Raw genomic sequence first — 14,288 nt, 5'->3', positions numbered from 1 at the left:
AACGTTCCACGGAGGAGCCTGTGTTAAAGGCCTCTTCCCGGTGGTGACAGTAAGGGACTTACTGTGGGGACCTAGCACAGGTCCTGAGGGCAGTGTGGGACTGTGGAGTCTCAGTGTCCTCTCTCGGTTCCCGAGGTTGAGGACAGGAACACTCCTGCTGACACACACCCCGCCCTCGCCCATGAGCCACCGTCCTCACCTTCCTCAGGGCCCCAAAGCCACGGGCCCACTCAGTCCTGACACAGAGCTCCAGAACAGTGCACCAAACTAAACCTCTCTTTCCTTCGCAAGTAGCTCGTGTCAGGTGTTTCCGTACTGAGGCAAAGCTAACACACGCGCTTCCAAAAATGTACCCACGGAGAATCTACTTGGATTTTCCAGACTCGTGTAGGGATCCTGGTCTGCGTCTTCACAGAGCCCCGACCACTTCTGCAAGCCCAGCTCAGCTCCCTGGATGAGCCTTCTGGATAAACGCCCTTTGTTGAGCTAGGTCTTATTATGAAGTTCAAACTGACCTTGAACTCACTTTGTAGCCTGAACTCACTTTGTAGCCTGAGCTCACTTTGAACCTGTGAGGACCCTCCTGCCTCAGCCTCCTGAATGTTGGGATTACAGGCATGTGCCACCATGCCCACCTCTACATCATAACGATCCTTTGTCACCTCGAGGCCTTATAGACCCAAAGAGCTTATTCATAGTGCTAGAACTGAGGCCCAAGGAGCAGATTCTCAGTGCCAGAAAGGACTGACCTGAGCAAGGCTTCGAACTGCAGACCAACCAGTCCTAGTCTGTGTCGCCACTGTGATCCCTCCCTCCGGATCCTGACATCTGAAACACGAGGCTATCACTCTGCCATAAATCACCCCAAGACCAGACGCCAGAAAGCAAGAGAAAACCCCTGTCTCCCACAGCCCACTGAAACCATTCCAACTGCGCAGTCCTGTGACTCTGCTGCCTGCCTGGCCTCACTTCGGCCCTCCTGCCAACAGCGAAATAAAGGCCCTTGCCCGAGTCTCCTCCCTCCTGCCTCTGCAGAGCCCCCAGCCCGATGTGCACAGTGTGTGCCCGTTGCTCGGACCGTGCCCACTATCTTTTCAGTGGCAGTCTTTTCCCCATGTCTTTCCCTCCTCGCTATCTGGATGCAAAGAGAATCCCTGACACACAGTAAAACGCCTTCTCCGTCTCCAACTGGTCCTGCCCCCTAGCGGATAGATCATGGCTACGCAATTTGACATCTCCAGAGCTGAGCTGGGTACACAGTGGTGACTTAATGCACAACTGCTGGATGTATCCATCAATGAGTGAATGAACAAATGAACAAACACAGGGATTTCAGGGGAGGAATAGGTGGCCAGGCCTGGGAATGGTGGGCATTCGGATACTTCAGGAAGAGTGAGAGACTCATTCAGGTGTGGCCGGCTTGAGAGCAGCTTTGCTTCCATCTGCCAGTGGTGCAGTCCAGGCAACTAGGACTAAATCCTCTTATGCTGGAAGCTGCATGGCTGGGGGTGGGCTCTGAACCACTGGGATGGCTAAGTTAGGATGCGCCACTTCTAAATAAGTCAGGATGAACTAGCCCCTGTACATCTCTGACACAGAAAGCCTGGTGTCACTTGTAGACACAGCCGCAGCTCAATGCCTGGCACTCATTAAAGATTTGCTGAGTGAAAATGCCTTCAAAGTTAAAAATGAAAGAAAAAAATAAATTTTCCAGGATAGTAAACAGAATGGTAGAAGGAAAATTTCATAGCTTTAAATAATTTGGTACAGCTGCATTGACAGTGAACTTTATTTTGCTGTATTCATTTTTTATTTGACATGGCCTTTCACTGTGTTCCCCAAGCTGGTCTTAAACTCCTGGGCTTAAGCAATCCTCCTGCCTCAGCCTCCTGAGTAGCCAAGATTTCAGGCTCACCACTGTACCCAGCTGCTATTGAATTTTTAAAATGCCCAGGCTTTGCTCATTATAAAACAAGGTCATAAAACAAATGCAAATCCCACTGTGTTTTTCATTTTTCACAGCAAAATGCCAACGTAAGTGCAGAGTCTCTAGAAAAGCGTGCATTATGGCGAAAGATATACTTCCTGGGGTGTCCTGACCCAAGTGGGAGGTGCTGACACAGAGGCTGAAACTGAGCCCAAAGTGCCTGCCTCTCACCAGGACACTAAGGCCAGCTCTGTGAGCAGCAATGGCTGGTTTCTGGGTGTAAAGAGCAATGTTTCCCAGGTAGGGCCAATGCCATGCCCGAGACAGTTGTCTGGAATGGGTGGGCCTACAGCCTGGCTGCTCTGCCACGGCATGGGGAGACCCAGGTAACAGTCTGGCAACACGGCAGTGACCTGCTGGATCATGGCCAGGAGGACATGGCGAGCCACCCATTAGCAGGGGCCCACTGTGCCTAGGGACCCCATTATCTCCCACCGAGTCCTTGCTCTGCTCTTCACCCTCCGGTGTCACTTCCTTTTAATTTTTACTACTTTTACCAAAAAAGTGAAACTGAAGTCAGAAGGTCAAGTAACTTATCCAGAACCACCACCACTCCACCGCGCCCCAGGCCAGAAAGTGGATAGACTGGGATTCGAACCGACGCCGCTCTCCCTCTGAGACTGCTTCCATATGAGTCTGCTGACCTGAGGGCAAGGCTGGGTGTGGAGAGTGTAGAACTCTGGTGGGAGTAAAGAAGGAAGAGGGCCAAGCTTTGCCCTTCCCGTCCGCCTATAGTGCACCATGAGGACTCCGTGATGCTATTGGTACAAAGAATGGACCCAAGGGGAGGAGTTTGGGTTTGAAGCCAGGTGTCTGCTCAGCAGACTGGACGCCAAGTGTCCTTCTGCCCCTGAGAGTTTCGTGCCTCCTCTTGAGATGGGCGAGGGAGCTGAGGCTGGGGGCTGAGGGTCCACAGGGATGGCACCAGCAGTGAGGCCAAGTATAGGACAACAGGGAGGAGCCCTAAAGCACACACAGGAGCTGGAGTGAGGAAGCGGAGGAAAAGGAAGAGAAGACAGAATGGAGGAGAGAAGAATGGAGATGGGAGAGGAGGGAGGAAGAATGGCACATCTAGGACAGCAGGACAGCCCCAGCCTGGGGGCAGACCCATGTGATCGAGGCCCAACCCCAGCATTTTACAGATGGGGAAACTGAGAGCCAGAGGAGGAAAGGCATGTAGTCAATGTCCCAGTTTGCGGACGGTCGTCAGTCAGCCTCTTCTCTCTGAAAAGACTAGCTGCGCCTTTTTCTGCTGCCTTGGCACAGTGCCTTCCACCTTTCCTCTCAGTCCCCACACCCCACAGGCTGTCACACTTGCTTCTGTGACTCCACGCCCTTCAGATTCTACCCTCCACGAGGCCCATGCTCCTTCCTGACCACCGTCCCTCCTGATGGCTCCCTGTCCTGGAGACAATGAGCCTGCTCAGCAGGGACCCCTGGCATCCTGCCCCTATGCTCCCTTCCTGCCTCCTGCCATGTGCTTTTCTCAAGTCTGGTCCTCTCTCGTCATAGCTGGTCAATGCTGCACTAGACAGAAGTCCTCCAGGAGGACGGAGGATGGCCCTGGACCTCCAGCTCCCACACAGGAGGGCACAGGGAGGACAGATGGACCACTGGCCACTCTTTTCAGGTCCTTGATGAGACCCGCAGGATTCTGGTGCCAGCCTGAGAACAGCTCCCCAGTCCCTGATTGGATAAGAGGCAGCTGTGTGCAGTGGAAGAGGATTTAAGGGCATTGGTTACCTGCAGCCCCGATGATCCCGGGAGTCCTGGTGCACCCATGTCACCTTTCTTCCCCTGAGGGCAAGAGAAGAAGCCAAAATCAACAGGCAGGCAGGCATTACCCAGAGTCAACTTAATAATGCATCGAGGGGGAAATCTCCATCTTTGTGGCTCAAATTCCCCGATTAATGGACTGTCCCGAGGAAGGAGGACCCTAAGAGGAGAGGAGAGGTGCGGGATCAGGAAACAGAGCCCAAGCTTCTGTGGAGGCTTGGCTTTGGGTCTCAGCTCTGTAATCCCACACTGCAGGTGACACATGGCCCCACATTCAAAGGCACAAGAAGGGTTACCTGAGAAAGACTTGCTTTGCCACAGGGTCCCTGTCCTAACCTGCTAGATGTGGACTGACCTTTCCAGTGGCATTTTGTTCCTCTCTCTCTGGCTCTCACTCTTGCACTGTCTGTCTTCACACACACACACACACACACACACACACACACACACACACACATACACACAAACTTTCTCTCTGCCCTTTTTTCTGTAAACTGTAGCACACCACCCAGTCTGTTCATAAATCTTGCTTTTTGCAATACTGTAATTTGCTCAGACTGTGACCTGTATCTCTATGTGCAGACTTGCATACACTTCTGCACAGCCCTATCCTCTGTCCCAAGGCAGAGACCACCCATCCTGCACAGGAAGGCCACCAAGGCCATTTCCACCGCCTGTGGTTAGAGTCCGTATCACCATGTGCACCTTGCACCTGGGGCTGGTTTTGGGGGGGCTACCACACTGCAGAGTCCATCTCTAAAACAGAAGGAAGGTGTGTGCTGTTCACTTAGATTACACAATGAGGTAACAGTCTGTACTGTACCACAGGGATATCTGGGTGAAAGATGAGCTTCTTTGTGTTTTCCTGATTTCATGAAATTACATGGCGTGAACGCCTTTGCTCTCTGCAGCCTCCACCCCATGTCACCACCATAATGACAGCCTGTCCCTCAGGGAAAATCCTCATGGAGTCTGTCTGACTTAAGTTCTTCTTCTTGCTGCCTGATTAGAGACACACGGGTTTTAGGGCTGCTCAGGGGAGAGGCTGGGTTGAGCACCAAAGAAACTGTCTGTCCTAAGATCCCAACAATGGGATGATGGTGGAAACTTCAATTGTGCCTCTTTCTCCTGTGTATTCACCCACACTAAGCCCACTGTGTGCCAGGCCTGGGGACACTGGTAGGACAAAGCCGTGGGCTCTGGCCATACAGAGTTCAGTTCCCAGGGGAGGCAGAAGTGAGCCTGTGTTCTGGTGACACACCCCATGCACACTGCCCTGGAAGGGTGTAGGAAGGGTGCTGGGACCTCTCGAGGCCACTGGTAGTGCTGGGAAGGCTCCTCAGTGCAGAAGGTGTGGAGCAAAGGTTGCCAAAGAGGAAGAGCTGCTCCACAGAACAAACCGGGTGCAGGGAAAGGAACAGGCAGAATGTGCTCAGAGGTAGACAGAGGTAGAGACAATGGTGGAGACTGCAGGCAGCTGAGGCACCAGACAGGGGCAAGGCATAACAGGCCGGCAGGTATCAGGAACAAGCCCAGTGGCGTGGGACCAAGGGAGCCATCCAAGGGGTCAAGATTCAGAAAAACCCACAGCCTGGACCTCTTGAGTTGGCTCTGGAAGCAGCAGGAAGGAGTCGGGAGAATGACATCACGTCTCTAAGCCCAGCGGATCCTTCCAGGCCCACTGGGCCAACATTAGCTCTCACTCGGACCTCTGCAGTAGCCCCTGAGGCAGATGGCACCCTTCACACTCAGCCCTTACGCTCTTCCCTAAGAAGGAAGATTATATCCCTGAAACACAAATTAGGACATTTCTCTTCCATGTGAAACACTGCAGTGCTTCTCAACTCACCCAGAACAGGATCTCTCCATGACTGCCCAGCACTCCCACTGCCCACTCTTCTACGCCCTTGTTCGTCCCCAGCTCCTCTTCCTGGAGCATGCCAACGTCTTTCCATTGGTTTTTCCTCCTGCCTGGTATCCTTCTCCCCAGCTACACACAGGATCAACTCAGTCTGGTTTTGCCTCAAATTTCCTCTTATCTGAATGTCTTCTTTGACCATTTTTATCACAACAGCGCTCCTTCTGCCCTGCTACATCCTCTCGCTTTTATGTACCTTAGTTTGTCATCACGAGATACAGCATGATGTTTGCATTTTTTTACTGCCCGTCTGCCCCTCCTGGAGGTAACCCTCCTGGAAACAGAGTGCTTTTGTTCTCCTTCGATGCTGTATCCCATGGGTGCAGAATCTCACCATCTACATGGTGGACACTGAGAACTGTTTGTGAGCTGTATGAATTACACACTTGCAAAGCGAGTAAGACCCAGACTTCTGATTTGGAACCCTCTGGATCACAGCCCTGGCTGTGGAGTTCTAGCCTGCAGTGTAGTGAGGTCCAGGTCAGAATGACTTTCTCCACACTTGTCAGGTAAGCTTCAAAATATGCTCACAGGTGTCTTCAGAGGCAAGCCAGCCCCGAGGCACTTGGTCCCAGTGTCCATTTGTGCTTGCTGTGGTGAAGGCAAACACTGGGAGCTGAGAATGAGAAAGCCAAGAGCCATTCACCTCCTCAGTGAATGGAAACCAGACACATTCAGTTTTCTCACTATACAACATCCCCTCCAACTGCCCCAGGTTATTCCACAGTCACTGGTTATTTACAAGGTGAATAAAACCACACTCACTCATGGTCAGTGGGACCCGGTGAATAACCATCATAGTTCAGGACCCAAGCAGCAAAGTGCCTCTGTGGATGGGAAAGGCTGAAATGGGAGATGGGAGCACCGAGTGGTTGGTAGGGAAGGGTCAGAGAGAAGCGGGATGCGAAAGTCTTGGCTGTGACTGAGCAGAATTATTCATTCAGGTGCCAATGAGGTCTGGAGGTGAGCATGAACTTCCCTCTCCCAGAGGCGGTGGTTACCTTTGGGGATGCTATGAGTCCTTAGCAGCTCTCTGCTTCCTCAGCTGCCTGAGATCTTAGGTAATGAATCACTGATGCTCAGGGAATGATACCTAGATCCTAATACAATTTCCAATGGGTGTGGAGTCAGGAAATAGTCTTGTGCCAGGAAATGCAATCAATCAGCCTGGAGAGCAGGGAGCGGGGGAGGGGTAGGTAGAAGGGATATGGTAGGAGAGAGAAATGCAGAGAAATCCACCCACAGACTCAAACATCCCAAGTGCTAGGTTTGCAGAAAAGTAAAGAGGCAAACAAGCAAGAAGGTGGCAAGAGACCAGATGTCTTAGCTATTTCTCTCGTTGCTGAGACAAAATACCCACCACCCGAAGTTAAAGGAGGAAAGGTTTACCTAGTTCACAGTTTGTAGAGGTTTCAGTCCATAACCGTCTGGCTCCAAGACAGGGTGGCATCACAGAGGAGAAACAGTTCATGGCAGACAGAAGGTAGTAAAGCAAGCAAGGGAGGACCACAGATCTTTCTATCCCTCCTGTCTCATCCAGGCTCCTCACACTTAGCATGGGGAGCATTCACACCCTTAGTCCTAGTGCCCTTGATCCTGACATTGCACCATGAATCAATCCTAGAGTCACACATTCTAGATCCAGCCACCTCTGAAAAAGCCCCACCTGTGACGGCACAAGGCTTTGGGGGACATCTAGACACAGCCGTAGCACAAGAGATAGAAACGTATCAAAATCTGTGATCAAAGCGGTGTCATAAGGCAGCATTTCTCCAGAAAGGCATAATCATTCACAGATTGTCCTGAAGGGTGACACCTGGAAAAATGCCAGGGTAGCAACGCTGTGCCAGCTCCAGCCCTGTGTTCCTCCCTCCTACCCTCAAAGATCCAGAGCTGCCCAGCGCCTCCCAGAGCTCTGTTTCCCACAGCCACAACCAAGGGAGCTGGCCCTGAACCCATGCCCCTGTCCTCGTTCCTGGGCCCTGCTGGGTCAGGCTGAGCAGCAGGCTGGCTCTCCTAAGGGGGAAAGAAGCTCTATTCAAGCACTCCCCACCTCTCAGGCACATGCTCTTCATCATCTAAAGGATGCACCAACCCAGCTGACTGGTGTGGAGATTCCCAGGCCCCATGATTCTAACCGGGCTTTTCAGTGCAGGTTCAGGGTTCGGGCTCCATCCCCTGAGCAACAGCCCAGATGGACTCTTAGCTCTGCCCCAAAGCCCTCTTGGGATGCCTTGCCTCTGAGACTTTGCCCATACTGCTGCCTCTATCTGCCACACCCCTTCCCCACCTCAGCTTGTCCTGACCACATCCCAGGTCGGTGCTGTCTTTCTTTTCCATGAAGCCCCAACAACAGCCAAAAAATAGGAAAAAGCATGTTTGCGGTAGAGATTTCCTGGTGCCAACTAACAGCTAATAAGTTGGAATATCAGGGGTGACTACAGACTCCCAGTGGTTCTGCAGACATGGCCACTCAGTGAAACCAATGGAATTCTCTGTGTTCTTTCCCCAGTCCCTTTCCTATATGGCACTGCAAGGAAAGAATTCAAAGGCTAACATAAATAGGGAAGAACCAGTCATTTCACTGACCGAGTCTTAGTTCTCCAACATAGGGAATTATGATTATTTTAATTATTTCAGAAGATAGTAGTGGAATAAATAATTTGACATTTGGGCAAGTCATTTATAAAGTATAATAAAGCATCACTCAAATATAACAGACAAGGATAAGGATGAGGAAGAGGATGATGACAACTACAAAGAAGAAATGGTAATAGGAATATTCTGTCTCTGTTAAATCCTCGGAGTGGGTGGTAGATTATGTGTCAGATTTGTCTTCATAATCCCTACCACCTGCCAATGTCGTGAAGATTAAGTAAAATGGCACCTTCTAAGTACCTAGTGATTATAGTGGTGGTGGTGCTGGAGATGGTAGTAGTGATGGTGTTGGTGATGGTGGTCATGGTGATGGTGGTCATGGTGATGGTGGTGGCAGTAGTGATGATGCTGTTGATAGTGGTGACAGTGGTGGTGGTAGTAACAGTACTGGTGGTGGTGGAGGGAGATACTGGTTGTGGTAGTTTCAGTGGTGTACGTATAGCAGTAGCTATGTAATTTCTGCATTTTTGACCCATAACAAAGTGTAGGGATCTGAGAAATGCTGACAAGAACCAATTCAGCAGCAATAAAGAGCTGTTTTACTAACAATAGGTGTGTTTCCTGTCATTTTTCTTTTCTTTTAAATTGCTACCCAGCACAATATCTGGATAAGTCTTTGCAATTTATCATGAGGGCAGATTTCTCAAACCATTTCGAATGCTAGGATGCTAGCAGGCTAGTATTTCCAAGGCTGCCTCCCTGCTCATGGCGAGGAGCAAACAAAGCCTATTAGTTCAGAATAGTAAATCTTTCCCAGCCAGGATGAGTTAACACAGCCATTAAGAGATAAAAGGATTCCTTATGCGAGTCATTTTAATGCACACTGCATGCTCTTTTGCTCAGTTTCTCTTCTCTGTCCCTCCAAACCTCAAGCACAATTATTTTCTACTGTTTGGAGCTGAAGCCAGGTGCTCAGAAAAAACCTAGGATGTCCTGACAGAAACCCTGGCTCCATGCCCTGGAATAAATCAAACAGTAGCTTGTGATCTAAACAATACTTTTACCATCTGGTGGAGAAGGAAATGGCTTTAAAATGGAAAAGTAAAACAGATACAACCCAGGCAGCCACTGACAAAAGACAGTCTCTGTTTCTCCCTCACATCTACTAGAAGTCAGAGCTGGTGGGCCTGGTGGCTTTTAGCAAACGTGAGACCGTCCACTTCCCTGAAAATACCAGAGATTAAATGATGAGAAAGTCAGTTACCAATGATCCTGAATCTGTCCACAGCATCGGCAGCAAGGGCACTAGCTTTCAGGTTAGAATTCAGTGTGTACATGAGCCCACAAGATGCTGAAGCAAAGATTGTGAAGGGTTTGGAGGCAGACAGACCTGAGTTCCAATCCCTGCCCCACCTTACAATCTAATTGACATTGCATGTCCACCTCTACGTCATGGATGCCTCGTAAGTGTTATGAGACTTAAATTATCATATCACATGGTATCCTTGTGCTAATTAAGTGAAAAACATGAGCACAAAAAATTACCTAGGCAGATGCCTGCCGTGCAATGATTGCTCAATTTTTCTTTCCTTTGTACATTATATTAGCCTTACATGTGCACCAGCCTATTGCACTGTTAAAGTATATTCTTAATGCCACGACCACAGTGGAGAGCATCATGAGATGTTTGGGGGCCCTCTCATCTTTAGTGAGAAGGAGAGAACTACATTTGACAAGATTACTTCTTCCACTGTCATCTATTGGTGAGAGAGAAGAGATCCCAGAGATGTACAGAAAATAATAGAAAGGACCAGAAGAATTCCCGCAATCTAGTGTGAAAAGCAAGGATCCAATTCTCAGGGACACTGAGAAGGCCATTTTATTTTTCTGGATATTAAATTACTCATGCTAAATTTCAAGGACCCCTTTTTTCATGATGAGTCTATAGCACATGCATTCCAAATTTTACATTACCTTGTTATGTTGAGTGAAAATGCCTTATAACATACAATTTTCTTAAACAATAAAAAAATGTTGGCCCAGAAAAGAGACAATAAAAAGATATGTAGGCTGTTTCATCCTTTACTCAGTACCATAGAGCAAGGCAAAGGCCACGCTCATCACTGAAAGTGGACATTCCCAGTCCAAGGTCAGAACTTAGGTAAGCAGGTTCCAATCCTGGGTCCTGTCCTCACTGCATAATGATGTCTATTCCCGGAGGAGACCTGAATCCACCTTTGCTTCATTCACTCTGGTACTCTTATTGCATATGATGCCTATTAATAAATATTTACGCGTATGTATATGCTTTTGCATACGTTATACATACTGTGTGTATATAATGTGCACGCTTTATAAATACAAGGCACTCTTACTCATACTATGGATACGAAAGTAAAGAAGAAAAGTACTCACTCTCACAGATGTATATTACAGTGGAAAAAATAAGTAAGTGCTCAAAGAAAAATATCAGATAAGTGCTCTGCAAAACATGGCAACAGGTCTGTGTGAGAAGGACAGGACAGCTATTTGGGGGTTCAAGAAGAGGGGGACAGAATCTTTCGGAAAATGAGCCTCCTGGAAGTTGGGTGATCCCAAGCGGTGGCCTTGAACCAGGCCAGTTGTCCTGCTGGAACATTGTGGACCCTGGTGTCACAGCACCTCCCACTTCAGCTAAGCCATCATTGCTACCTCCACCCGACAGCCCGGAGCCTTTGCACACCACCCTGCAGCAGGTGAGAGGGAGCCCTCAGCAGCTCTGGGGATGGTTTAAATTGTACTTAGCCCCAATTCTCCCCTTTTACCATGTGATTGTGGAAAAATACCAGCTTTGTTCAAAATGAATGGATCTACCCCACCAAGGGATGAAACCATCAGCCTGCTGCTAATCTCTAAATTACAGGGCCTGGACTCTTTTCCCCAGCCCATATTCAAGTCTCTACATTTTGATGTACAGGCCTGTGCACCTTGTCATTGTCTGGTCCTTTCCTCCCTCACCCGGAGTGTATGCAGTGCCTGATATTCAAGAGCTCTTCAGAGCGAAGTTTCAACTGAAATTGATGAGGAGGAAATGATGGGTCATAGGGTGGGAAGCAGAGATATAATTTCCAAATAAGTCATTCTGCCTCGGGTTTTCCTGACTCAGCCAGAGAATGATGGAACAGGGAGCTGATTTCAAGCCCACATTATCACGATTAACTTCTACTCTTTTCTCCACTACTGTAGGTGCTGAGCTAGCAACGTCACAAGACAGAACACACCTGAATCATGGGCCCACCCGTGACTGCTGAAGGGCCAGAGGTCCCAAAGACACCCTGGCCATCATCTGTGATACTTCAGGGGGAACTGGACGAGAGCCTGCTGCGTGCTGTATCAATGCACGCTCACTCTGCCTTACTCTGACTCTGTCCTCTTACTCTGCCGCGCTTCGTGCTTCTCTGCTGATGTGCTCTTTTATGGCACAATTTTTGCCTTTTTCTTTGTCTCCCTGCTGTCTGGTGTGTAATGTGGACTAGGATGGATATTCAAATGTCCTTGGCCTTGGGAGTCCCCAGTCCTGGCCGAGAAGCCATCTTTCTCAGGTGATCACCACAGGAGCTCCTAACCAATCAGTCTCCCTCCTGATAGTCCATTCTGAACACCACAGCCCGGTGGCGGGTTGGGACTATAAGGCAGCCCTGCTGCTGCTGTACTGAGAATGCCAGAGTGAGCAAAGCTCGGCCAGAAAGAGACAAGATGGAAACACAGGGATTGCTGCATAAATATTTGATGAAGCTTCAAGCAGTGGTTTTCACAGATTTAGATGGGATAATGGCATTATGGTTTTGTTTCTCTTAAAATCTTTTATCTTTTGGAAATAAGGTACTAAAATATTTAGAACCAAAGCGATGTGAGTTGTGAAAGTGCTTCCAGTGGTAGGTAGGTACAAGTGCCAGAATACCAAAAACATCCTTTTCAGCAACTTGATAAGCAGTGAAGTGAGTGTTGGATATACGGAGGTTCATTTCACTATTCCTTCTACTTCTGCGTATGAATGTTGTTTTCCTAATAGACATGGTGGAAACATCCAACCCCTCCCAACACACACACACACACACACACACACACACACACACACACACACACAAAGAGAGTAAATGTAGTCTTTTCAGAGGTCCGCAAGGCCTGGCCTGAATGGCTCCTGGGGTCTCTAACTCTGTCGCCCCCTGCTGGGCTGCTGCCTTCAGTCACAGGGGTCTCTTGCTCACATAGGCCCAGCCCACCTGGCCCCAGACTTTGTTCAAGCTGCTCCCTTGGTCTCATGGCTCTTCCCCCTGCCCGTGCAGGGGTGTGTGGAGCTCCTTGGGACACCCAATGGGTCAGTGTCTGCCGGGGTGACTCAGGAGGCAGAAGACTGCTGACTCCGAGGAGCCGAAACGTCTTAAAGACCGGGTGTTTTGCCAGCTTGAGCAGAGATGGGGCTTAAGGGAAAAATAAGGATGCTCCCAAGGGGACAATCAGACAAAAGTTAATTATTCAGCCAACTGCTTGCCTGCCTTGCTACCTAAAACAAATATCTGCTCTCAGCAGAACTCTATGCCTTTGTTGTTCCTCAATAAATCTGAGGGTTGGAGTCAGTTTAGGGCTTCACTCCATTCCAGTGAAGTCCCCTGGTCCCCCGACAAAGATATTTTCTGTTGCCTGTGTCTTCATTCATGTCTCTAACAGGGTGTGCTAGCCAGAATCCAGCAGGAGTGTAGCTCTCAATGGGGCCGTCCTGCATCACCTCCTTCCATGCTAACCATTATGGCTCTCTTTTCTGCCTCTCAGAGACCCTAGGCATATGGGCAGGGACCATGTTCTCAGGGACCCTCCTCTTCATTTGTCTACAATAAGGCTTGGCAGTCAGTCAATGTTGAAGAAATTTTTGTTGAATCAGTGAACTAATGGAAGGAAGGGAACTAGGGAGAGAAGGAGCAGGGGTGGGAAGAAAGGCAAGGAGAAGACAACGGCAAAGAGAAGAAAGGAGAAGAGACACACAAAAGGAAAGGGACTGCTCGACAGTCCCCTCTGTGGTGTTGGCAGACTTGGAGGAGAAGCCAGGTCCGTAGACATTTTAGTTGCTCCCAATTGGAGAAGCAGAAGTCCAAGTAAAGCTGCTGGGTAGGGCTGAGTGGACAGAGGCAGGAGGCCTCCCTCAGGGTCACTTCCTGTTTCTGAAACTGTCCAAAACATCCCATCAACTCTGGAGGAAATGCAAATCGCTTCAGCTTGCAGGGCCACTTCAGGCAGCACCTCTGCCCAGCACTATACAGTTTCCAGGCCCTACTGCTTCACTCAGCAGCTGTCCCACTAGCTGAGATTCCTCTCTCTGACATCCCTGGTCTGTATCAGTCTCCACAGAGGCTTTTGGGTTGGCTGTGTACATGTGCCACCTTCCTTAGCTGACTTCATGAGCACTTGGCAATGCAGTCCTTGTTTCTTTCTTTCTTTCTTTCTTTTTTCTTCAGAAAATCCCAGTACATTTAGCAAAGTGCTCATGCATCCCAAGAATTTCATGCAAGATTTGCTAACACACTGACACATGAATGAAAGAGGGGGAAATCCAAGCCCAGCTGTGGAGACACAGTTCTGGGAGGGAATCCCTCGAAGCCACCTAGCAGATGTGCTCCACCAAGCCTTGGCCTCCAGCTGTGGAAGCTGCCAGGAGGACTGTGACACGGCTGATGCTCAATAAATACCACATCCCAACCCACCCTCGTCATTGCTCCACCCCGCCCTCTCCACTCTACTTGCTTCCCTGGGTCTCTTTGCTTAAATTCTCAAATGTACAGACCAAGTGAATTTGCCTTCACTCCAAAGCCCCTCAGCTATGCTAAGTTTCAATCAGGCCAATGCCCTTCTGTACCTGTGATTGGCATGGCTCTTGGGGACAAAAGTGCTCCTGAGGATAACAGCAGCCATGCCTGATAAGCACACTCAGTGGATTCCAAGAAATCATGTCCAAAAAAGTGCAGGCCTGACAAGCAA

General features: G+C 49.3%; 1 protein-coding gene across 2 annotated transcripts in view; it reads right to left on the bottom strand.

Moving 5' to 3' along the window:
- The window catches only part of Col22a1 (collagen type XXII alpha 1 chain), a 254,572-nt gene that overhangs the window by 117,640 nt on the left and 122,644 nt on the right, over window positions 1–14,288 (bottom strand). For both annotated transcript variants that reach the window (XM_021251585.2, XM_087187298.1), the window contains one exon: window positions 3,731–3,784. In XM_021251585.2, the coding sequence (XP_021107244.2) occupies window positions 3,731–3,784 (54 nt within the window). The remainder of the gene's footprint in view (window positions 1–3,730; window positions 3,785–14,288) is intronic.

The sequence above is a fragment of the Heterocephalus glaber genome, unplaced genomic scaffold (genome assembly GCF_053883595.1).
Source record: "Heterocephalus glaber isolate CG9 unplaced genomic scaffold, H.glaber_assembly_v1.0 deba00000281, whole genome shotgun sequence".
NCBI lineage: Eukaryota > Metazoa > Chordata > Mammalia > Rodentia > Bathyergidae > Heterocephalus > Heterocephalus glaber.
The sequence above is the reverse complement of the archived record's forward strand: the minus strand, read 5'-3'. Positions and strand labels throughout refer to the sequence as shown.